Source organism: Didymella exigua, assembly GCF_010094145.1.
Source record: "Didymella exigua CBS 183.55 unplaced genomic scaffold M421scaffold_37, whole genome shotgun sequence".
NCBI lineage: Eukaryota > Fungi > Ascomycota > Dothideomycetes > Pleosporales > Didymellaceae > Didymella > Didymella exigua.
The window spans coordinates 5,602-26,872 of NW_022984811.1; the positions used below are offsets into that span (position 1 = coordinate 5,602).

At 53.1% G+C, this 21,271-nt stretch overlaps 8 protein-coding genes across 8 annotated transcripts; 4 read left to right on the plus strand and 4 right to left on the minus strand.

The window, feature by feature from the left end:
• Positions 1–1,058: 1,058 nt before the first annotated feature.
• On the minus strand, positions 1,059–2,753 carry M421DRAFT_275732 (uncharacterized protein). The gene is made up of 5 exons (XM_033588849.1): positions 2,511–2,753; positions 2,227–2,377; positions 2,113–2,168; positions 1,462–2,060; positions 1,059–1,412 (listed from the first exon to the last, which is right to left on the minus strand). Exons 1-5 carry the CDS (start codon positions 2,520–2,522, stop codon positions 1,283–1,285), a joined length of 948 nt encoding a protein of 315 aa, XP_033444763.1. The 5' UTR covers positions 2,523–2,753; the 3' UTR covers positions 1,059–1,282.
• On the plus strand, positions 2,572–3,704 carry M421DRAFT_424644 (uncharacterized protein). Its single transcript, XM_033593818.1, has 2 exons — positions 2,572–3,130; positions 3,184–3,704. Exons 1-2 carry the CDS (start codon positions 2,902–2,904, stop codon positions 3,285–3,287), a joined length of 333 nt encoding a protein of 110 aa, XP_033444764.1. The 5' UTR covers positions 2,572–2,901; the 3' UTR covers positions 3,288–3,704.
• A 3,828-nt stretch (positions 3,705–7,532) lies between these two features.
• On the plus strand, positions 7,533–8,791 carry M421DRAFT_424646 (class II peroxidase). Its single transcript, XM_033593819.1, has 2 exons — positions 7,533–8,401; positions 8,454–8,791. The coding sequence occupies exons 1-2, from the start codon at positions 7,727–7,729 to the stop codon at positions 8,673–8,675; spliced, it is 897 nt and encodes a 298-aa protein (XP_033444765.1). The 5' UTR covers positions 7,533–7,726; the 3' UTR covers positions 8,676–8,791.
• On the minus strand, positions 8,780–10,891 carry M421DRAFT_424647 (carbohydrate-binding module family 1 protein). Its single transcript, XM_033593820.1, has one exon. The coding sequence runs from the start codon at positions 10,710–10,712 to the stop codon at positions 9,015–9,017; it is 1,698 nt and encodes a 565-aa protein (XP_033444766.1). The 5' UTR covers positions 10,713–10,891; the 3' UTR covers positions 8,780–9,014.
• A 1,059-nt stretch (positions 10,892–11,950) lies between these two features.
• M421DRAFT_424648 (3-oxoacyl-reductase) lies at positions 11,951–12,945 on the minus strand. The gene has a single exon (XM_033593821.1). It carries the CDS (start codon positions 12,936–12,938, stop codon positions 12,111–12,113), a length of 828 nt encoding a protein of 275 aa, XP_033444767.1. The 5' UTR covers positions 12,939–12,945; the 3' UTR covers positions 11,951–12,110.
• Positions 12,946–14,013: 1,068 nt separating this feature from the next.
• On the minus strand, positions 14,014–17,624 carry M421DRAFT_424649 (uncharacterized protein). The gene is made up of 4 exons (XM_033593822.1): positions 17,118–17,624; positions 16,588–16,996; positions 16,095–16,520; positions 14,014–16,046 (listed from the first exon to the last, which is right to left on the minus strand). Exons 1-4 carry the CDS (start codon positions 17,244–17,246, stop codon positions 14,287–14,289), a joined length of 2,724 nt encoding a protein of 907 aa, XP_033444768.1. The 5' UTR covers positions 17,247–17,624; the 3' UTR covers positions 14,014–14,286.
• A 504-nt stretch (positions 17,625–18,128) lies between these two features.
• On the plus strand, positions 18,129–19,490 carry M421DRAFT_103662 (uncharacterized protein; the record flags this gene model as incomplete). The annotated part of the gene is made up of 1 exon (XM_033586924.1): positions 18,129–19,490. One exon carries the CDS (start codon positions 18,129–18,131, stop codon positions 19,488–19,490), a length of 1,362 nt encoding a protein of 453 aa, XP_033444769.1.
• Positions 19,491–19,701: 211 nt separating this feature from the next.
• Positions 19,702–21,123, plus strand: M421DRAFT_8619 (aspartic proteinase precursor; the record flags this gene model as incomplete). Its single annotated transcript, XM_033597585.1, has 3 exons — positions 19,702–20,001; positions 20,101–20,424; positions 20,479–21,123. 3 exons carry the CDS (start codon positions 19,702–19,704, stop codon positions 21,121–21,123), a joined length of 1,269 nt encoding a protein of 422 aa, XP_033444770.1.
• Between the last annotated feature and the right edge of the window lie 148 nt (positions 21,124–21,271).

Sequence of the window (21,271 nt, forward strand, 5' to 3'; positions counted from 1 at the left end):
CAAGATTACGTAGGTGCATGCGTAATCATATACGTCAGCATCTCACAGAGTAGGCTACTCTATTTATAAGCAGAGGGTCTAGAATATTTCTAGTTACTAAAAATAGAGAACAGCATATCTTAAGAACAAGAGGAGATACAGGCTTTATAAGCACACCATTCTAATCCTCTCTTCTAGGAGATTATGATGACAATGCTTAGGTAAGCATAGCGCTATACCTAAGAAGGAAATATGCTAGAGAAAGATTATAAGAACAAAGTCTTATAACTTTACAAAGATAAAGGAGAGGAAGTATAAATACCTCTAGCTCTCCCCCCTCCGTTTGCTCTGTACCTAGCCTAGGAATCTCTACCTAGTATCTAATATAATAACTTGTTAATTATATTACGTAACCCTACCTTACCTCTATTAGGCTATACGCTTCCTATTTAGACAAAGCTAGTCTAGATTTGTCTAGGTCCTTGTAGACTAGGAAGAAAGTAGTCTAGTCCTTCCCCTACTTTCTTTACATAGAAAGATATAGGAGAAGATTTTAAATCTAATACAAGTACATAGTACGCTAGATTACTATTTAATAGCAAGTAATTTAAGTTGCTGCAACATAAGTTAGGCGCGCTATGATTTTTTGACTAGTTTAGTGATATAACTAGCTCGGTGATAGAGTACGTTATACAACTCCTGTAGCTGCAAAATTGCTCCACGCAAGAAGTTTAAGTAGCCAGAATAATTGCACATATGTATAGATTAATCCACTACAGAATCTTGTGATAATAGCTATTCTGTGTGGCTCTACAGCCTCATGTTTGCAAGTGCTTGTTTTGGTGGTTCGGGGCATCACGCGAATCCTGGCATCACGCGCACGGACACGGTAGGGCACGGACTTCTTGATCGGCCAAAAAACGAGCTTCTTCGTACTGCGGGCGTGGATGTGATTCGCTGGTGCCTACAGATCGTACAATTTACTAGCTTCAAGCCTTCGATATGCTTGGGAGACTCAAAAAGATGTCTGCCATCTAGAGTACTCTCAGAAGCTGCACATGAGCCGGGGTGCCCGTCGCCTCCAGGCTGAGGTGTAAGAGCCACCAGACGGTGAACCTCTGATTGTGTCGTGATGCGAATATACATGAGCCACTCCTATGTGATGTTGTACACAAGGCTGTTCGTATACCATCCCATAGCCGTATCGTTATCCGAACGAGCGAACCGCCATGACATCCGTAGCGCCCGCCAACCCAGCCAAGCAAATGCATGTCGATACTCGTAAAGCGCAAACGTGAACTCATTAAGTCTTGATCATCCTCCTTCTCTTGCCGATCTGTGCAGAGAAACCGGTCTTGATAGCCTGTACCGAACGCCTCGATCCGCAGCTGTTGCAGGTGACGAAGCTGAGACGGTTCTCACCCTTGGAGAGGCTATAGCAATATTAGCGTGTGCAGCGAATAAAAAACTGGGGCGGCGTACTCTGTGTCGGGAGAACGGCAAGTCTTGCAGGTGACGTATTCGACAATGTATCTCCTGAGAACATTCTCGATCTGTTTCTGCTGGAAACGACCCTTGATAACGAGACGGCGAGAGCCGTCAACGGAACCGCTGGTACCCAATTCGGCGAACAAGAATTGGGTGACGTGCTCGTCGGTACGCTTCATTCTCTTGCAAATCTCGGCGATGTTGGCGAAGATAGTCTTCTTGTTTCCTTCACGGAGGCACTGCGGTGGCGGGATCTTGTAGCTCTTGACGCTGTTGCCGGCGAGATCGGGATGTTGCGAGTGGAGGAGCGTGAAGAATCGGTTGAGGAGCATGTCGTACTTGACAGGAGTTGTGTTGTCGTGCGACCAGATGCCGGTGCCCTTGATCATGTCACCCTCCTGGACGTCGTCTTCTTCGGCAGCAGGTGCCTCCTCCTCAGCAGCATCGCCACCAGCTGCCGCTAGCTTGGCCTCGAAGTCGTCCTCGACCTTCTTCTTGCTGGACTTCTTCTTCTTCTTGAGCGCAGCGAAGTCGCCCTCAGCGGCGGCGTCACCACCCTCCTCGCCCTCCTTCTTGCTAGACTTCTTCTTCTTCTGTTACATGTCAGTTTCCATCTGATTTCGATGGGGTACAAGGTGATCGCACCTTCTTGGCTAGGTCGGCGAACATCTCGGTGACCTCCTCGACGTCCTTATCGGCATCTGTAGCCCAATTTGTCAGCCGGTTGTTCGTCGTAGGTATCGCTATCGGGGGCATTACCCGCGAGCGCAGGGGAGCCAGTGCTATGCTTCTCAGCGGATAACTTACCACTGTTGGTCTCTTTCGACTCGGTGACCTGCCCATCGCTATCGACGATTGTGTTTTCCTCTGAGAAGGCGACGGACTTGCGGGGCTTGCGCTCGGCGGCTTCCTGCTCAGGTATGTTAGAATATTAGTATTTGGCAGATCGACCGGCAACAAGCAGGTGGTGAAGAATCGCAGTTGTCTGATGTTGGTCGGACACAATGGATTTGAGCGCGAACGTGGGGCTCGAGATGACGTACAGTGTCGGCCATGATTGCGGTTGTGCTCGTTTCTGTTACTATCAACGTTGAAGCTGTGATCCTGGGTATCGAATTCCCAGTAGTCCGCAGTTATAGGTTCGAAAGGTGGGTGTGGAGTCGAAGGGACGGAGTTTGACCTTCAGTGTTCTTTTTGCCGCACTCACTGTGACTCTGAGATATCTTGGCGCATCAGCCACGGTACGCTAAGCCCCACCATCGCTCATTGGCTCCTTTCGCTCGGCTTCACATCACCAAACGCGCGCCGGGATATACCCGCAGCATCAACTCCGTGCGACCAGACCTCAGCTCCATCGATGCAGTCACGGTAGCCCACAGTCATCGCCGAATCCGCACCTCCTTCCTCGAATACCAACACTTCCCCACCGCCACCATGTCTCTGAGCAGCAGTCAGGGCTTCATCGAGCCCCATGCGAGCTCCTCCGAGGCCGACATCGACTCCCTTCCTAGCTCATCTACGAACTCCTCGGTCGACGAGGACGAATATGTTTCAGATGCGGAAAGAGAGTGGAGGGAGTCGTTGCAGCAAATGGAACTGCTGCTCACAATGGTGATGGTACCGTACATTGGCAAATACTTTGGGCGGAAGTTGGCATATTATAGTACGTCATGCTGGGACAGTCACAAGGATGGCTAAGGTGCTGATTCTTTGCAGGTTGGGCGAAGTTTATGGAATGGAAATACCCTGTCGAGGTCGTCATCACAAATAAGACAGCGTTCAAGGCGGCTGGGGCCATCGAGGCTGCAGCAACATTATAGCACACCGAGGCACTTTGGATTTACAGCAACGGCGTTCGAGGCGCATGCACATTTGGGTAGGCATATGAAGGACGCTCAATGGGTGATCCAGTATATAATAATATAACTCCAAGAAGTCGAACGTACAGCATGGGCTAGAGACTTGGAGAGGTGTCATACACCAAATCATCAGGAAACCACCTAAAACAAACAGATACCACTCATATCGTCATTTCCACCCCGTACCTCAACGGCAGCCAGAACAGTTTCAGCCTACGCTCCAGCACCTGCCGCTCGTTCGCACTTCTTTGGCTTCGTGGGAGGTCTGAGCGATTTGATTCCTCTGAGATCCAACATCTTGATGAAGCCCCATGTTTGCCCGTAGGTGACTGAGCTGACGCCAATAGCTTTTTGAAAGTCGCCAACCTTCGTCTCGCCATTATCGAACCATCGCTTAGTCAGCTGCTCCTTCCTTTTCCGCACACGTTCATAAACAAGTGTTGAATGGCATCGTCTGTGACCGTTGTATGTAGGAATGCACGTCCAATAGGCAGCTGTAAATTGAATTTTACTGTTTGCTAATGGGTCAACTGTGGAGTCTCGACCTGAGCATGTCCTGCTTGACTGAAGCCAGCTGACAAGGCAAAAAGCTCAAATACCACATCGAAACCGGTGTGAGAATCCCTGCTTTCTGCTGACGCAGCATGTCTACGACCACGACTGTAGATCTATCTCTGAGCTGGATGGACGAATAGGTTCTCTGCGAGCTTGCCCGTGGAGGCTTTCTTGTTTCCGAAATCGCAAGCAGATTTGACCGCGATGAACGACTGGTCCGACAGTACATCGACAAGAATCACATGGAACGAACCGTATGGTCTCGACACGACGACAATGTTGTGGAGAATCTCCAGGACACCACTGCGCCCAGAGAAATCTGCAACACACTCCTGTATCCTCGGACTAATACTGCTGTGACATCCGTGCATATCAGCTAGATCTCAGGAGTAGTACCACTTCCAGTTACATGATTGGAGTAAATGGAAAATGGACTTCGATAGGCGACTTGTACATACTCTGTGGAGCTGCGGCAAGATTGAGCACTGAAGAAATCCATAACGACCACTTCCGCAACACTGGGACTCTGGAAGCTATTTGGAAACGACGATGTGAGTTATCTAGACATTCTACCTCTGTACCTAGCGACCTCAGCGCTTCCACCGACGGGATCCCCGGACAGCAGAGTCAGATCTTGCAGCCAAATTAGACGTCCCGACCCGGCCAATCAACGAGAGACGTGCATGAGCAGACGATGGTCTTCCACACCAACCTATCTGCAGAAAATAGAGACGGGATCCTAGACTTAATAGAGCGCTTTAAGTGGCCGGGAACTGCGCAATGGAACGGCGGAACCGGGATTGGATCCTGGAGCGGCCCTGGGTTTGCGTGGGCTGATGCTGACAATGAGCTGATAGCGGCTCTGCACCGTGAGAATGGCCTTATGTGGAAAGGGATCGCGGATACTTTTTTTGTTGATCGGCTAGAGGTAGAGCTTGAACTGCAGTGTGGGATGTTGTCGCAGGGAGTTGACGTGGACAACTCAATCCAGCTGGACTGATTGTTCCGGCTCCAAGCTGAGATGGCACATTCTCAAGGGATATATCACTGTATCAACAGGAGCCAAGCATGCAAACCCCATCGTTTCCTCGTCTATCTCAAGAGATTATTACATTTCCACACTTTTGCTTAGCGGCTTAGCCCTGGTAGAAACTGATTGACTTGTGTTTTGCAACCGCATGAGCTCCAGCTAATTTTAAAGCTGGCGGAGTCTCTTCCCTTCACTTAGACATAATCGCATGCGGACCCAAAACCGCACGTGCCACGGCAGTAGGTATCCTCCTGGGCGATCTTGCAGTGTCAGTCGTGCTCGCAGGTGTTGCCGGGCTTGCGAACCTGGAGTTCATGTTAGTATGGATGACATGCGCGAGCGGTACATATGATTAAGACGCACCTTCACGCAATTACCATACGTGGTAACACATTCCTTGCATGAACGCTCATCCTTGCCGCCGGAGCCAGCGGTCGCCGTATCGACGAGAAGTGCCAGCGCAAGGCCGAGCATGGTGGCGGGACAAAGACCGAGCATAGTGGTGGAACTGTAAACGGCCCCGGGGTTTATTCATTGTTGCGTAGTTGGATAGAGTAGAGAAAAGATCCAGCTACCGGGAAAGACGAGGTGAAGGTGGCTCATCGACGAGAACTCGCCTAAAGGCTAAGGAGGCCCAAAGACCGAATGACTTTCAGCCAGTTTTGAAGGCGATACCGATGAATCTCATGCTGGCTCAAGAACCAAGAGGCGATCACGTCAAGGCATACGAGAGAGTGAGGTGCGAAGGAAATCCACTATAGCTGCATATGTCTGCATCAACCAAACTTAGCTTAGATCTTAGATCGGAATCAGACATGTGACCTCCTAGCATGGGCGTATCCTACTTAAAACTACCGTCAAGTCTTTCTTCTTACCGCAGCCTTGTACTGTTGACTAGTACTTGACTTGATAGGGAATAGGGGGCAGAGTCATCTTAGTTGTTGGTTGCACTTACCTTGCCCTCGGAAGCTTTTCTTCTCGCGTGCCACTCCCTTTCGTCGTCGCGCTTCTTCTTCTTCGCCTAGTATACTACTTATCCCCAAATTCATTTACTAATATATGTTATCATTGTCTCGTCTTCCATCAAACCATTACCGGGCGCGTGGTTCAATGGTAAGACGCTCACACCGTACAACCCACCGCAGGCCGCGGTGGTTTAGCGAGCTATGATGAGGCAGTATACAATGAGATCGGGTGATGTAAGAGATGTGCGTTCAGTTGGCACCGCGCCCATTTTTTTGCTCATTTACTCGTCTTCCGGCGTGAACTCCTGCTCATTTTTAAAACCGACAAGCCGCTCAATAGCCCCGCATGCTAGAGGGAAAAGACTCTACCCGTATAGCCAGTTTAAAGCTCCATGCCCAAGAAGCAGCTATGTGTGCCTAGTGTCTGTGTACCTGAGGAACGCTGTAAATTTAAAGGGATGTTCCGAACGGGCAAATTAGCCTTTCCACGCTGCATCGTACACGCGTCAGCTTACCACGCTTTCGATGCGATTGTTTGAAAGAATCCACACGAAAGTCATAGTCGGCTAATGCCACGTTGACGTCGTGTCGCTATGCTAACGATGAAAAATCTAAAATGGGAGCCTAGATTCACCGGCCTTTCCAGAAGCGGTAAGAGATCCCCAGACAATGTCACTCCGCTATCCTGGGCGCCAAAAGCTTGACTCGACTGCGATCTGCGCGATGCGCGACAGCGGTCGAACTGCCTACCAAAATAGAGGATTCGCTATCTCGTTCGCAATGCCGATCTGTTGAGTGGGTGGAGGGGCAGACCGAACAAGTCAACTCTGGGCGCGCTGGCGAGGCTGACTGCAATTTCATGCATGTTTAGAGAATCTGCTGTCTGTCGTACGCTGTCGAATGCTAGAACGACACCTGGGATGTCATGCAGTTATGTCGTGGACGAACCGCTCGACGCTGTGAAATTCAGTCGCTGACGCCATGCACCCTTGCCAAAGGTCCACCGGCAACAGAACACTCCACCATAAGATCGCAAAACCACCACTTTACCGTTTCACAAACCGCTCACTTTCACCACGGTTTCGGTTCCCCACGTTCACCGGAGGGCGTGTGCCAGGCTTTCGGAAAAGCCATGGCTGTGGGTCGGCCTTGCTCACTAGCGCCTTGTTCGTCGCTCATCCGGCACGCTCAGCTCTCGTTACGAGTGATCGACAAGCCTTGTTCAGCCCAGAAGTCAGCACCACCACAAGCCATCTGTCATAGCGCACATGCTTCTAAGCTTTACGAAGCCTTGTACACCTGAACCCTGCGTGAATCTTCGCCTGGATTGTGTCGTACGCCGTGCAAGGCGCCGGTCATGTCCGCCAATGTTAGCAAGAACTGGTCGCGGCAGCCAATACAGTGATTGTTTGGGACGACAGTTGACTGTCAGCTTGAAGGCAATTGGCTGCTAGTGTTGAGGCGAGAAGATATCTGTGGAGAAGCTCGAGTCTTCAGGTGCTCATGTCTCTCACGGGTGTGTGGGAATGCAACATGCACCGTGTGGCGGCCGCCTGTTGACCGTGACCACTAAGCGAGCAGGTTTTCGTAAGATGAAATGATGTGAAATCTGATAGGTAGTGTGTGGATCACACGGCTCATGCAATCCACGCAGGCTTTTACTCATCAAGAGAGAAATATATATTCGCCAGGTCTCAGTCACTGTCTCGTAGAACACCCGGCGGCCTTATTTTCTGTTGTCTACCCATTACCATTGGAAGCGCTTCATTCAACATTCATACTTGCCAATCATACATCACTCGTACACCTCGAACTGCAAATGATATAGCCAGGCAATCAAGACAATCAAGATGTACACCTCAGCATTGGCATCATCACTGCTCATCCTCGTCTCCACAACATCAGCACTAAGCCTCCTCCCTCGCACAGACTCTTGCCCAAAGGTTTGGTCAACAGTCCTTCCGGAACTGCAAATTGCCTTTGCTGGCTGTGGTCGTGATGCACATGGCGCCATCCGCGCCCCATTCCACGACTGTATCAACAACGGCTGCGACGGCAGTCTGATCTTGACCGATGAATGCAGCCGTGCGGAGAGTGCTGGACTGTCAGATATCTGCGGAAAGCTACTTTCCTGGACACAGAAGTACAATACTAGCGCCGCAGACATGATCGAATTCGCGGCCGCGGTCGCTATCTCGTCATGTCCACTTGGTCCTCGTGTCAGAGCATTGGTGGGCCGGAAAGACAGCAGGGAAGCTGCGCCGCTGAACAGCATACCCGGTAGCCGGGACTCGATCTCATCTATCCTAGACAAGTTTAAGGCAAAGGGCTTCAGCGGTGACGACGTTGTGGCGCTGATGGGAACGCACTCCGTGGCTGTGCAGGTCAACGATGATCCCGCGCAAGCAGGAAAGAGTCTGGACTCGACGCCAAGTATTTATGATTTGAAGTTCTACCAGGAAACTTTGGATGGCACGGCTCCATACACCTTGCAGAGTGACAGAGGTCTTGCGAACAACACTGAGGTGGGTGACCCAAAATAATCCTACATTAAATGCAAAATCTAACACAAAGTAGACACAAAAGAAATGGAAAGAGTTTGCAGATGGTGACACCAGTGCTTGGATCACTGCATTCACTGATGCTTGGAACCGGTTTGCTGTTATCGGTAACGATGTAGGCAGTCTGCAAGACTGCTCTGGTATCATCCCATCCGGTGCTTCGGAGAGAAGACTCGCGAAGAGGCTCGGCAGTTCGGCGGCAGCAAGAGCGTTTGTCAGGCGGTTATACGACTCTTGAGCTACACTTGCTGCGGTAAATATTTTCAAGCATTGGCCGCTTAGGACTAGTTGCAACCGGCAAGGCATTCACAGCGATAGTAATGAACTTGACATCTCTTCCTAAGCTGACCCACCTCCAATTATTACTCATGCTGAGAGACACGTCACGATGGTCTTACTTAAACATATCGGCATGATGAGCCGCTCCGGCTCTCTTGATTGAAAAAATACATTCAGGAAATCGCTATATAGAATCGAAAAGCTCCCACGGGGAGATGCATATTTACAGATGCCTTTTGGTACTCATGCGTAGAAGCGTGACCGGAGAACGACTGGCTTCGGGTTCTGAACAACACGCTTACTCGGCAGCCTCCTCGAGGAATGCAATGAGCTCCTGGATGGTCCAGAGCTTGTCAGCAGCAGGTGCAGCCGAGGCAGAGGCAGAGGCAGAGGGAATAGCCTCCTTGGAGACGGCAGGGGCAGTGGAGGAAGCAGTCGCGGTAGGAGTAGCAGCCTTGGTGGAGGATGCACCAGCAGCAGGCTTGGAAGCAGTGGGCTGGGCGGCAGTGGAAGTGGCGGCAGTGGGCTGGGATGCGCTGGGCTGAGCAGCGTTGTTGCCCTCAGACTGGACACACTGCGAGTAGTAGGGGTTCTGGACCTTGCAAGTGAAACCAGATGCGCAGGTGCTGCTACCAGTGTAGCCTTCACCACCGCAACGGCCGTAAGCCTTGACCTCGACATCGGAGCCAGAGTCAGAGCCAGAGGTGGGCTGGGGCTTGGTGACGGTAGAAAGAGTAGTTTTAGCGGGAGCGGACGAGATAGCAGCGGCAGACGAGGCGGGAGCGGGGGTGGTAGGCTTGACAGCAGCGGCGGAGGACTGGGCAGCAGTTGGCTCGGCGGTGTTGGAACCGCTCTCGATCTTCTCGAGCCAAGCAATAAACTCCTCGATTGTGAACTCAGCGTCGCTTCCGGGCTGAGCCTCGAGGTAGGTAGCGAAAGAGTCAACGTTGTACTTGTCACCAGTCTCGGGGGCGGGAGTGGAGGAGGCAGCAGGTGCGGAAGCTACAGCCGAGGAGGCAGCGGCGGAAGTGGCAGCCGAGGCGACCGATGTAGGAGCAGCAGGCGATGTAGCAGCAGCTGACGAGGCGATAGGAGTCTCAGCAGGGGCAGAGGAAGCAGGGACGGCAGAGGTGACAGCAGCGGAAGTAGCGGCGGCGGACGCAACGGCAGTGGATGAAGGTGCAACGACAGCGCTGGAGGCAGAAGCGGAAGCACCGCCAGTGGCCTTGGGGACACCAGAGATCTCACCAAAGGTAAGAAGCTGAGGGTCGACCTTGGTACCGCGAGCGTACAGGGCAGGGCCAGGAGCAGGGTACTCGCTCATGTCCTGGTGAATGGAGAAACCGAGACCTGAGCCAGTCTTGGAATAAGCCTCCGGGAACTTGACACCAGCAGGGGTAGCAGTTCCATCGCCAGTGACGGTAACCTGGTAGCAAGTAACGTAGTGCTGGGCACCACCGGAGGAAGAGGCAGCGTGGAGAGCGATGGCCTCAGCACGGAGGAGGTAGTCACCAGGGGCAATATCCTCTGGGATAGTAAAGTCGAGCTTTCCGCAGTTGTAGTTGAGGTCCTTGGTGCCCCAGTAGTCGTTGTCACCTTGGGTAGAACCTGGCGCCTTCTTCCATGTGTTCTCGTAAACCTTGAAGAACTCGGATGAGCCGTCAGCAGTAGCAGCATCGTCTACTTTGGACATGTAAGCCAAGACGGGACCCCAGTGAGCGCCACCAATTCCCTCCTCAGTGCAGAGACGGGTGTTGTGCTGGTGCATCTCGATGGTCACTGTATCACCGGCCGCGAAGCCGCACTTGCCAGAGGCGGCAGCAGGGCTGACATTGCACTGCAGAGCTGTGGATGTGTAGTCCTCGATAGGGCTGTTGGAAGGAGGCAGACGAGCGCAAGTGCTCTCAAGATCCTCTCCGTTCTTCCAGAGTTGTTGCCAAGTGGCGTGGGCGTTAGCCAGCGCAGCGATACCTGCGATAACAGCGACGGTCTTCATGATGGGTAAATGAGTGTGGGTTTCAAAAAGAGCGACTTGAAAAAGAATGAACGAAGAACGAAGTTTGTGATGCAAGGTAAAGAGAGTCAGCGCAGCTGCGTTACCACTTAAGAAGATGAAGCGCCGCACATCTTATATCACGCCCGTCTAAGGAGCGCTACTGCCGTGAAAGCCGGTATATGGTTAGCTCCAATCGAAGCAATTGTTTCGTACTGCGCCAGTCGCTTGTAAAGGACAGCGCTAAAGAAGTGATGTTTCTCGAACGGCATGCGCATTGATGACCCGGAGGAAGCTTTGCCTTTTCCTGCCAAGGTACCAGATCTTACTGGTTTCAGAGAGAGCTCGTGATTGGTGGAGCAACTGCTGTGCCTGGCAGTAGGCTGATGTTGGTCTGGATAGCGCCCGCTGTCAACCCGTGCTTGATCCTTCTAAATGCAGGGGGTTCGGTTATGCTTTCTTACCGAGGATACCATCTGTAATCGTTCTTTACCCTACACTGTATGACGTTGATGTTCATGAACCTATCGGTAGTATCCATACCACCGCGACCCGACGATTCTCATTCCTTGCGGCACATTGAACGCAGCATGGCATCCAGGGCAAGGTTACCTCGTCTCCTTCGGAGGATGCATTTGGAGGTCCGAACAGCCTTTCAGTCAGACGGCCAGTGTGGCGCATCCAGAATCCCGGCGCCCCTCTGGGTCGACCATGCCGGGGACCGGGCGTAATCTTAGCCACAGATGAAGGTGTTGTCGTAGTGCAGATTCTTTCAGAAGAACCCAAACGCTGGGGATTGAAGCAGGTGTCACGAATAACGCCTGTGACTTTGATAGACGGCCTATTCGTTTGTAGCAGATGGCAATTCTTCATTTCTGAGTCGATGTGTAGGAAACACACGATCGAGCTGTCGAGACAAGAGTGTGGGCGACAAGGCTCGCGCGGGTTGGGTGAAACATCGAAGTGGGGCGATATATGTAAAACGGCATTTGCATGATCGCTGCATGGTATAAAGCGGCTGGCGAGATTGCACAGAATCGAGGAAATGAGCACCAGGCTTTGTAAGTCGGAATGGCGAAGAGGGCGAGGCTCGAGCCGATGGGATGTCGCGAGCTTAAGAAAGGCGGCCGTCGACAGCCTTGCGCGTCCGACCAGTCTCGGCTGATGAATGCACGTTTCAGCAACACCACTTACATCCACCTCAACACCTGAGGCTTACACATTCCCACAGTGATGCTTCTTGTTGTCACCTCCAGATCTGAACATCCTTGACGGATTGGATTCAGAGATTGAGATAACGATGGTTTGGTCGACAGATTGGAGACGAGATTGCTTCCTCTTGGCAGGTCCCGCCCTTCCACTCAGCCTTATTAGGAACTATCGAATGCAGTTTGCGAACAGTTATTCTGGGTACACCATCTTCCTCCCCACTCCGCCATCAACCACGACTTCCTGGCCCGTGACGAATCCACTTTCAACCAGATACTCTGCCGCACGTACAATATCCTCACTCTTGCCAACCCGTCCAGCCGGATGCCATTCAAAATCGTTTTTGCTCAACCCTTCTTCCCATCTCGCTCCCTTCTCATCCCCAGCTTTGCTTTCGTTCTCGACATGGATCCAGCCTGGGATGATCGCGTTCACTCGGATTGCGTGGCGGTGACCTAGAGAGATGGACATCGACCGCGTAAGGCCTAGGATACCCGCCTTTGCTGTAGAGTAGGCTTCGTGGTCCGACTCAGCTTGATAAGCTCGTGTGGATGACACGTTGATGATAGTGCCCGGGGAACCTCTAGTCGATTTGCCAGCAATAAGGAGAGGTACGCAGAGTCGACTGAGGACGAATGGAGCGGTCAAGCCTATAGCAATCTTGAGATCCCATTCAGCCTCGATGTCGTCTCCTTCCCCTTCCATCTTCCGATTTTCTGCGATCTGCAATGTTGTCGGAAAAGCATTGTTGATTAGTACGTCCAGCTTTCCATTGAATGTCTCCTTCACAGTTCGGACTGCATCCTTGATCTGCTCGCGCTTGCTCAGATCGCATTGCAATGCGTGCCAGTTCTCTTGTGTGCTTGGCCACTTTCCCGCCTGCGATCTGACGTGGTCCAGCTCTTCAAAATTAGAGTCGAGGATAATCACTCGATGACCTTTTGACAGAAATTGGCGGAAGAGACCGCGACCAATACCGCGAGCTCCACCTGTGATAAGAATATTCAAAGGGTCCGACATGTTGGAGTGCTCTGTTGTTAGTAGCAGACTGCAGCGATCACGGTGGAACCGCGTATGCCTATCAATGACGTCATCCGTGTAGGTCAATTGGCACTAACGCCGTCTTAGATAGGAGCAGCAAAATATACAGTGATGTCTTCAGTTGCCGGCAGACGTCTCCCTAGAATGTCCCGGAGGATCCAGCCACTGCACTTTTACAGCCTCGATAGACAGGTCCAAGAATATGGGTGGGTACTGAAATGGGCCGTCCCAGGCAGCTCGGAACTAAGATGGTGCTCGACTCATTGCAAAGCTCGTTGCTTGGACTTTTCGAGCCATGCAGGAGATAGCCACTAGTTGCCACTCATCTTTGTCAGATCACAGCGAGAGCTAATCTCCATTAGATCGAGCCACTATAGACTGGTTCCCTGCGATCTGCGCGGCACTAATCCAACGCGATCCGATTTCATAATCTGTGATAGCCCGCGAGGAAGTCTGTGTACGGGTGGAGACGGAGCATCGAACCGGATTGCCCGTGGCCAGACCTCCAGCTTCCCAAGCTTCTGCGCAGATCCATATATCAGGTGTTGCACAAGACAGCTAAACCGTCGGCATCGAGGGACCAGGACGCGTCCGCGGCAGTGATGGTATGGGTTTCGAGACCTCCACCGAGAATCATAGATTGGCAACAATGGCACGCAGATCAGATCGCTGCCCGTCCTTTTTCTGGAACCTTTGGCTCTGAATCGGACATTGGTGTTGACGAGAAGGCTGCTAGGATAGTCTCCATCTGGTGAGCCTTGTATGTCTGCCCTTGCTTTGATCTCAACATTGATTGTATGATTCGATATCTGAAACCCTTCCCTTCTTCGACCACATTATGCTTGGGTTACTGGTACACTATCTTCTGAGCGAGTAAAACTTTGTAGGTAACAGCCTGTCGCACACGTCATGTGCTGTTACAAGAACGTGGTATAGGTCAGCCTTCTGAAGTGACACCTGTGTTGGCTCTATCGATACCTCCGAGGTTAGTCGTTTTGGTTGTCGGCAAGTATGTACACGCACTCATATAAACACTGGATGTCGGATGGCGCAGGTTCAAGAAAAATCATGTTGGATTCATACTACGATATAGGAGAGTGAAGAGGAGAGCGCCTACTGAAAAGTAACCAGATAGCACCATGTCCTTCGGGGGTGCCTTGTAGCGCCTTATGATAGCGTTCCCGTCGGGGTGTGTTGAAGTTCGCTCTGCGCCTTCACAAAGGAGCGTTGTCGCTAATAACCAATTGCAACGCCAAAAGAGCCCGAGATCCGTGACATGTAAATACCTAAAGGCACATTGCTAAGCCGCTTGACTTGAAACGAGCGCTTACTGTGTCTCCTCATCGCTGGCATCGAGGATGTCGTACTCCTCATCGGTCATGAAGCCCTCATCATCGGAGTGAAGGGCAACACTTTCAGCGTCTTCAAAGAACTCCTCGTCGGAGACAACAGTGACAGTACGAGCGATAGTGCTCTTCTCTGATACTGGAGACTCTGGCTGAGCAGTAGATGTCTCATATGTGCTGGACTCGGGCGACTCCTTGTCAAGCTGAGGGAAGATCATGCCGGAAGCTTGAGCAGCGGGCTGGCGATCGACCTGCTTCTCCTCGACGGGAAGCTCGGCCGTCAGCTCCCTGGCTGGTTCCTCTGGCTGTGAGATAGCAAGTGGTCGGATGCTGGCAAGAGCAGCTGCGTGCTCCCTGCGGCGGTTCTCAATCAGACGCTCAACGGCAGCCTTGCGGACCTGCTGGATACGCTCCATCTTCTGCTGCTCAAGCTGCTGCGCCTGCGACTGGCGGATGGACTTCATCTTCTCCATTCTAGCCTGCAGAAGAACCTCGTACATCTGGGACGACGAAGAAGCCTCGGTAACCTCAGGGGCGTGGGCGGGAATTGGGGCGGGAGCGGCGACGGTCTGGATGTCGCACCACAATCGGTGGCCGAACGGAGTGCCATCAGTCGTCTTGAGACGCCAGTACGAGATGGCGGTGCCCTGACGCAAAGGTGCCCTCATAACGATGCGGAAAGAGACTTCCTCGCCGACCTGAACAGGAGCTCCACTGACATTGCTCTCGCTGGCATCGGCAAGCTCAGCTTGGCTCAACGGACGATTGTTGTCGATGTTCAGCATGTTGTCTCCACCAACGTGTCGAACACTGCAGCCAGCAGGCCATGCATTGGGGCCAGGGTTGCGCATTGTCCAAATTTGCACGAACTGCTGACCAGCGCAGATCTTGGAGCCGTCGATGATGGTGTCACGGATGAAGTGAGCGTCAAGAGTTTGGGTTGGGTTCTCGAGCTTCGCAACGACAGGCTTCTCCTGAATAGGCTCAGACAAGAGATCCTGAATGACAATCTTCTCCTTCTCGACAGGCTCGGCCGAGGGCCTCATATCAACAATGGTCTGGACCTGGGTTGCAGCGTTTGTGGAGGGAGCAACAGGAGCAGTCTCTGTTGCCGTCGAGCGCCTCAATACAGGTCGACGATCCCCAAGGGCGGTGACAGAGTTGTTGACCTTCTCATCCATAGTAGTAACGCTGACGTTGCGAACTGGGGTCTTGAACTTGATGAGAGGGTGGGTGTGGTTGTGCTTGTTGCTAGGGTGCGCCTCGCAGTTCTGGCAGAAGTCTGTATCGTGGCATACAGCGCACTTGTAGCGTGTACCCTCAATGTAAGAAAGGTTCTCCTTGTCCTTGCAGAGAGGACCATCGCAGTAGATACCGTAGTGGCGGCAGCCGCTTGAGAGAGGCTCAGTAAGAGGCTCGTATATGGGCACGAAGCGGTGACGAGGGTGGATAAGCTTAGCACTTTGCAGGCAATGCGAGCAGTAGTCCCAGTCAGGGCAGTTCAAGCACTTGTGACGGACACCATAGATGAACTTGTCACATCCATCGCAGACTGCGTTGTGGCGTGCGTTACGGCCGGGGTTGCAGAGCGCATTGCCCAGAGCGGAAAGAGAAGTCTCTGTGTTGGCGCCCTTGAAGGCGTGCCCGGGGTGATGGCCGTGCTTGTTGACTGTGTGGCAGTCCAGGCACAGATCGTAGTCCTCGCAGGCAGTGCATGTGACAAACTCCTTCTCGGAAAGGACTGGCAGAGTAAGTATTGATGTAACAAGCGGAGTCGTTGTAAGCTTACCCTTGACGCAGCTGTTGCAGGTGCGAGTCGCCTCGTCCTCACACGTGACAGACTGCTTCTCGTCGGTGAAAGCATCAGTGAAAGCATCGGTGAAAGCACCGGGAATCTCCTTCTCTGCGATCTTGACCTTGGGTGGGATACGCTGGGTGGTGCTGTTGACAACGTTGCCGTTCTTGACGAAACGCTTGACCATCCAGTGGCCATCTCCAGGGCAGTGGATGCCCGAGTCTACACAAGCAAGGCAGAGGTCGTAATCTCCATTGTCACAGACGCTGCAGTGGAAGTGCTCGTCGTCCATAGGGTGGTTGCAGTTGTTGCAGTAGACAACCCAGGCAGTGCATGCCGCTACCGGTTTGGGGCGGAATGTGAGCGCATTGTTTGCGAGCGGAGCATGGTGCGGGACCTTTGCAAGCTTATCGAAGAAGGCTGTTACTGAAGTCAGAATGAGTACAGAGCTTGTCAGCCGTGAGGCTGAAGAACAGGCGGCACTTACCTTGACGAGTCGTGAACGGCTTGGGCACAGGTGCCTCCCCGTCATCTGCAGGCTTCAGGGGCGAGACAGGGCTCACAACCTCGAGCTTGGGTGCCTCGGGAGAGCGGGCGATGACTGGGGAGACTGGTGCAGCGACCCGAGGAGCCAAGGTCTCGGAGTTCAGGCGGAAGACGGATGGGTCCGGGACAGCAGCACGGGGAAGCGCTGGAGGAGCTGGCGCAGGGAGCTCGATAGACTCGGCGGGAACGGTGGCCCTCAGACGGAGCTTGAGCTTTGCCTTTGCGGCGCGGAAGAGCGTCTTGTAGACCGTAGGCGCGTTCGAGTCGAGGGTGACGTACGCGGCGGCGGAGTCGGAGTAGCGCTCGAAGACGACCTGCTCGTCATCGCGGATCTGGAGGCCGGCACGGAGCTATGTAACGACTGTCAGTCCGTCTGCTGTTCAACAACAGAGCGGCGGCAAGCTGCCGAGCTACCTGCCGGAGGGAGGCGGCAGCCTGCTCGACCGGCAGCTCGGATGGAGTGCAACGCACCTTCTCGGGAAGAACACTTGGCCCCAGGTCCTTCAGCGGCAGCTTGAATCGCCTGGGCTGGCCGCGGAAGAGCACCTTGATAACGATGGGCGTGTCGAGCGTGACGGGGGCACTGGTGGTGGCAGCCATGGCGGGCAGATGAAGCGGCGGCTGGCGACGGTCGGTGTCGGTAAAAGGAGGAGGGGGCGGCGCTGCAGACTCGCTGCGGCGCGGAGTGCTTCAAGAGTGCAGCGGTCGAGAGCGGGCGCTGCAAGTGGATGCTGGGCGGAGGGAGTGGAGGTTGGAGGTGGAGAGGGCGAGGGAGCTGGGTAGCTGGGGAAGCGGTAATGGAGCTGCGGCTGCCTAGCTCGGGCGGTCTGAACGTGAGCGAGCACTCAACCGCGGTACCGCGCAGCGCTTTGCCTCTTGCAGGCAACACTTTTTGGTTCAAGTCAAGCGTTTGACATTTGCACTGTAGGTGCCTTCAGTTGCTGCAGGAACAGTCTGTAGACGCACTGTAGGTGTGGTAGGCGTGCTGATGATGATGCTACGACTGCACGACAGCTGCACCTGAGGCAGCGATAAGGTTCCCGTTTCACCGGTACACGATAGCAAGGGCCGGTGAGCGCAGTTCCAATAATCGCCGCGACCTCACCGTTAGGCCCGAGTTGACCGCTAGATGGTCATTTGATCAGTACCGGGCAAACGCAGCCATCGAATCCAGTGCAACAATGGCGGGGCCAGTCTTTTGCCCCCGATATCTACGTCTCAGGCTGTCAATTGATTCGAGCATCGACGCCCGTTCGAGCGAGACATCCAGAAAGTGCAATGTAATGCAGACAGATCTTTGATGTTGATTCGCACATCAGCAGTGCAGCAGCCGTTCCTCAATGCACGGAGAGGATCTGCCCCACACGCCGGCACGCTAATGCGGCTGGGCTCCACAAATTTTCTCTCTGTGGAAAACTGCAAAAAAGTTCGCGTCCAGCATCAACGCTGTATAACAAATATTCCAACATGTCAGACGTCGATATGAGCTCAGACGAGGAGGTGAAGAGGGTCGTGAAGAAGGAGAAGGAGAAGAAGAAGAAAGAAAAGAAAGTCAAAAAGGACAAGAAGGAGGGAAAGATTTCTAAATCAAAGATTGAGGCCGAATCGAACTCGGACAACGAGGCCACCGACACACCAGCGAAGAAGCGCAAGCGCGAGGTCTTGCCTGACGAGATCGTCGTCGATGTCGCACTCCCCGAACCGGCCTCGAAGAAGGCTGCCCGTGCTGCGAAGAAGGCAAAGCTGAATCCCAAGCCTGCTGCGACCGAGGCGTCTGGCGACGCAACAACAGACGGCGCCAACAGCGAGGCAAAGAAGACAAGCGAAGAGAAGCGCTCAGAGTTTGGCGTATGGATCGGCAACTTGCCCTGGTCTGCCACCAAGGACTCGCTGCGCAGTTTCATCATGGAGAACACGGAGATCAAAACCGAGCAGATCACCCGAGTGCACATGCCTCCGTCTACAAAGCCTGTTCCCGCACATTGGACCACTAAGCCCAACAACAAGGGCTTCGCATACGTTGACTTCTCGACCGAGCTCGCCATGTACGCGGCTATCGCAATGACCGAGACAAAGATGGACGGCCGTGCTCTGCTCATCAAGAACGCGAAGAGCTTCGAAGGCCGACCAGATAAGCCCAAGGCAGAGGCCGAGGAGGCTGGCGGACGTGGGGCGAAGCCTGTTGGCAAGACCGGTGGTCACCCTCCAAACAAGCGTGTCTTCGTTGGCAATCTGTCGTTCGACGTCGCCAAAGAAGATCTTGAAGCCCACTACGCCCCTTGTGGATCCATTGAGAACATACACATGGCGACTTTCGAGGACTCGGGCAAGTGCAAGGGCTACGCCTGGGTCACATTTGGAGATGTTGAGGCTGCCACCTGCGCCGTCCAGGGCTTCGTCATGAAGACTGAGGCTGACGTGAAAGCCATGAAGAAGAAGAACGCAGACGGCTCCGATGACGAAGATACTGAGGTCAAGAACCCGACAAAGAGGAGAAAGTGGTTGTTGAACAAGCTGAACGGGCGCGAGATGCGTTGCGAGTTTGCTGAGGATTCCACAACACGATACAACAAGCGCTATGGCAAAGACAAGCCAGCAGCGCCCGTCGACGGCGTGAACCCTGACCGCTGGAAGAACTTTGGAGGTGACAAAGAGAGGCCAGGTGGACGACGAGAGCTGCGAGAGCCACGCGCGCCGCGTCCGCCCAAGAATGGACCCAACAGCGTCCAGCCTGGTACGAAGATCGATCCCAGGTCCATCAAGAGTGGTTCAGCGCACATGAACGCTCAGAGAGCGAGTCAGGCCATTGTCGAAGGAAAGGGCAAGAAGACCACGTTCGAGTAGACTGGCGATAAGCTCTCGTGCAATCGTGGTCGGCGTATGAACATTGCGCAGCGGCATCTGCAAGCGTGACTGCCCAGCTTGGAAGGCAGCTGCACTTCGACTGTTGCTTATAAGATACCCACTTCACCACACATCGCTGCAATCACCATACCTACATTACGTGCCTGTTACATTCTTATTACATTCTTACCCCTGATACCCCCCAAATCCCATGTCAAACCTCAAGCGCGTTAACGTCAAGCTCAATCCTGCGTGCGAAAAGGTAGGTGTCGCATCGTACACGAGTTTACTGAAAAAGTACGACTTCGCGCCCACCACCGCCGGCCCTTACCAGAAGATCGAGCAGTCAGAGCGTACCTTCAAAAACGCATTCAGACCCAAAAGTAAAAGGGAGACCAAGTCTGTTCTGCGCAAAGTTGATGAAAGCGGCAAGCCTGGCGAGGTCAAGGCAGAGGACCAGCAGAACGATGCCCTCTACATCTGCCCAGTCGAGATTGGCACCCCGCCACAAGTCATGAACTTACACTTCGATACGGGCAGCTCCGACCTCTAGGTATGATATGTCCATGCTTTCATGACCTGGATATGTCAGCTCACATCTGGTGCGCAGCTGTGGTCCACTGGACTCGACGCGAAGACGAAGGCTGCGCGCGGCGAGCACAATCTGTTTGATGCAAAGAAGTCCACCTCCTTCAAAACCATCTCGGGCAGCTCCTGGAAGATCAGATACGGTGATGGTTCGACTGCATCTGGCATCGTTGGTACCGACAATGTCAATCTTGGTGGTCTCTGCGTCGAGAACCAAGCTATCGAACTTGCTTCCAAATTGTCAGCACATTTCATAAAGAGCGCCGGCGACGGCCTCCTCGGCCTCGCGTTTGGAAAGATTAACACGGTCAAGCCCAAAGGAGTCGCTACGCCTGTTGAAAACATGGTGTGTTCTTCCCGTCATCGTCTACAACGGCCTTCACTGACATGATCTCTCTAGATCACACAAGATGACATTCAAGAGGGTCAAGAGCTCTTCACCTGCTACCTCGGCTCCTGGCGCGACAAAGACGAAGAAGACAAGGGCGAATCGTTCTACACATTTGGCTACATCGATCGAGAAGTCCTCGATCGCTGCGGCGTCTCAGAGCCTCACTGGGTCGGCATCGACACGACCAAAGGCTTCTGGCAATTTGCTTCTCCCTCTGCCTCCATCAATGGCAAGGTCATTGACCGCGGCCCCAATACTGCAATCGCTGATACCGGCTCCACACTCGCGCTTGTCAGCGACGATCTTTGCAAGGAGATCTACCGGGCTATTCCAGACGCGAAATTCGATGCGAAGGTCCAGGGCTGGGTCTTCCCCATTGGCACTCCAGTTGACAAGCTGCCTAAGGTCACATTTGCGGTCGGCGACAAGCAATTCGAGGTCCAGAAAGAGGATTTGGGATTCGCAAAGGTTGGGAGTGGCATGCAGTATGGCGGTATACAGTCGAGGGGCGACTCCAAGTTCGATATTTTAGGTGATACATGGCTAAAAGCCGTGTACGCGATCTTTGATCAGGGTAAGAAGAGGTTTGGTTGCGTGCAGAGGATTGAAAGATACCAGAACATCGCTGCGGCTCCTACTAGTGGTAAAAAGTGATGGCCTTGATTGCAGTCGAACACCTGGCTAGTATGAAATAAGAGAGATAATTCACGCAGCCGCGCAAGCAAATGGAGCGCTTTGGTCAACGGAACATGTTACATTACTCATTAAAACTAGGTTGAGAATAGCCATTGCTAACCACCAT

Bases quoted from the DNA above. Each gene is read 5' to 3' on its own strand.
- M421DRAFT_424647 (XM_033593820.1), bottom strand. From the start codon at position 10,712: ATGAAGACCGTCGCTGTTATCGCAGGTATCGCTGCGCTGGCTAACGCC.
- M421DRAFT_275732 (XM_033588849.1), bottom strand. The intron at 2,169-2,226 runs GTAATGCCCCCG...ATTGGGCTACAG, and splicing joins TGGCTCCCCTGCGCTCGCGG to ATGCCGATAAGGACGTCGAG. The intron at 2,061-2,112 runs GTGCGATCACCT...GACATGTAACAG, and splicing joins TCGCCGACCTAGCCAAGAAG to AAGAAGAAGAAGTCTAGCAA.
- M421DRAFT_424648 (XM_033593821.1), bottom strand. From the start codon at position 12,938: ATGTCGGACCCTTTGAATATTCTTATCACAGGTGGAGCTCGCGGTATT.
- M421DRAFT_424649 (XM_033593822.1), bottom strand. From the start codon at position 17,246: ATGGCTGCCACCACCAGTGCCCCCGTCACGCTCGACACGCCCATCGTT. The intron at 16,521-16,587 runs GTAAGTGCCGCC...CTTCAGTAACAG, and splicing joins GCCGTTCACGACTCGTCAAG to CCTTCTTCGATAAGCTTGCA. The intron at 16,047-16,094 runs GTAAGCTTACAA...TTACTCTGCCAG, and splicing joins CTGCAACAGCTGCGTCAAGG to TCCTTTCCGAGAAGGAGTTT.
- M421DRAFT_424644 (XM_033593818.1), top strand. From the start codon at position 2,902: ATGTCTCTGAGCAGCAGTCAGGGCTTCATCGAGCCCCATGCGAGCTCC. The intron at 3,131-3,183 runs GTACGTCATGCT...GATTCTTTGCAG, and splicing joins GCGGAAGTTGGCATATTATA to GTTGGGCGAAGTTTATGGAA.
- M421DRAFT_424646 (XM_033593819.1), top strand. From the start codon at position 7,727: ATGTACACCTCAGCATTGGCATCATCACTGCTCATCCTCGTCTCCACA. The intron at 8,402-8,453 runs GTGGGTGACCCA...AACACAAAGTAG, and splicing joins GTCTTGCGAACAACACTGAG to ACACAAAAGAAATGGAAAGA.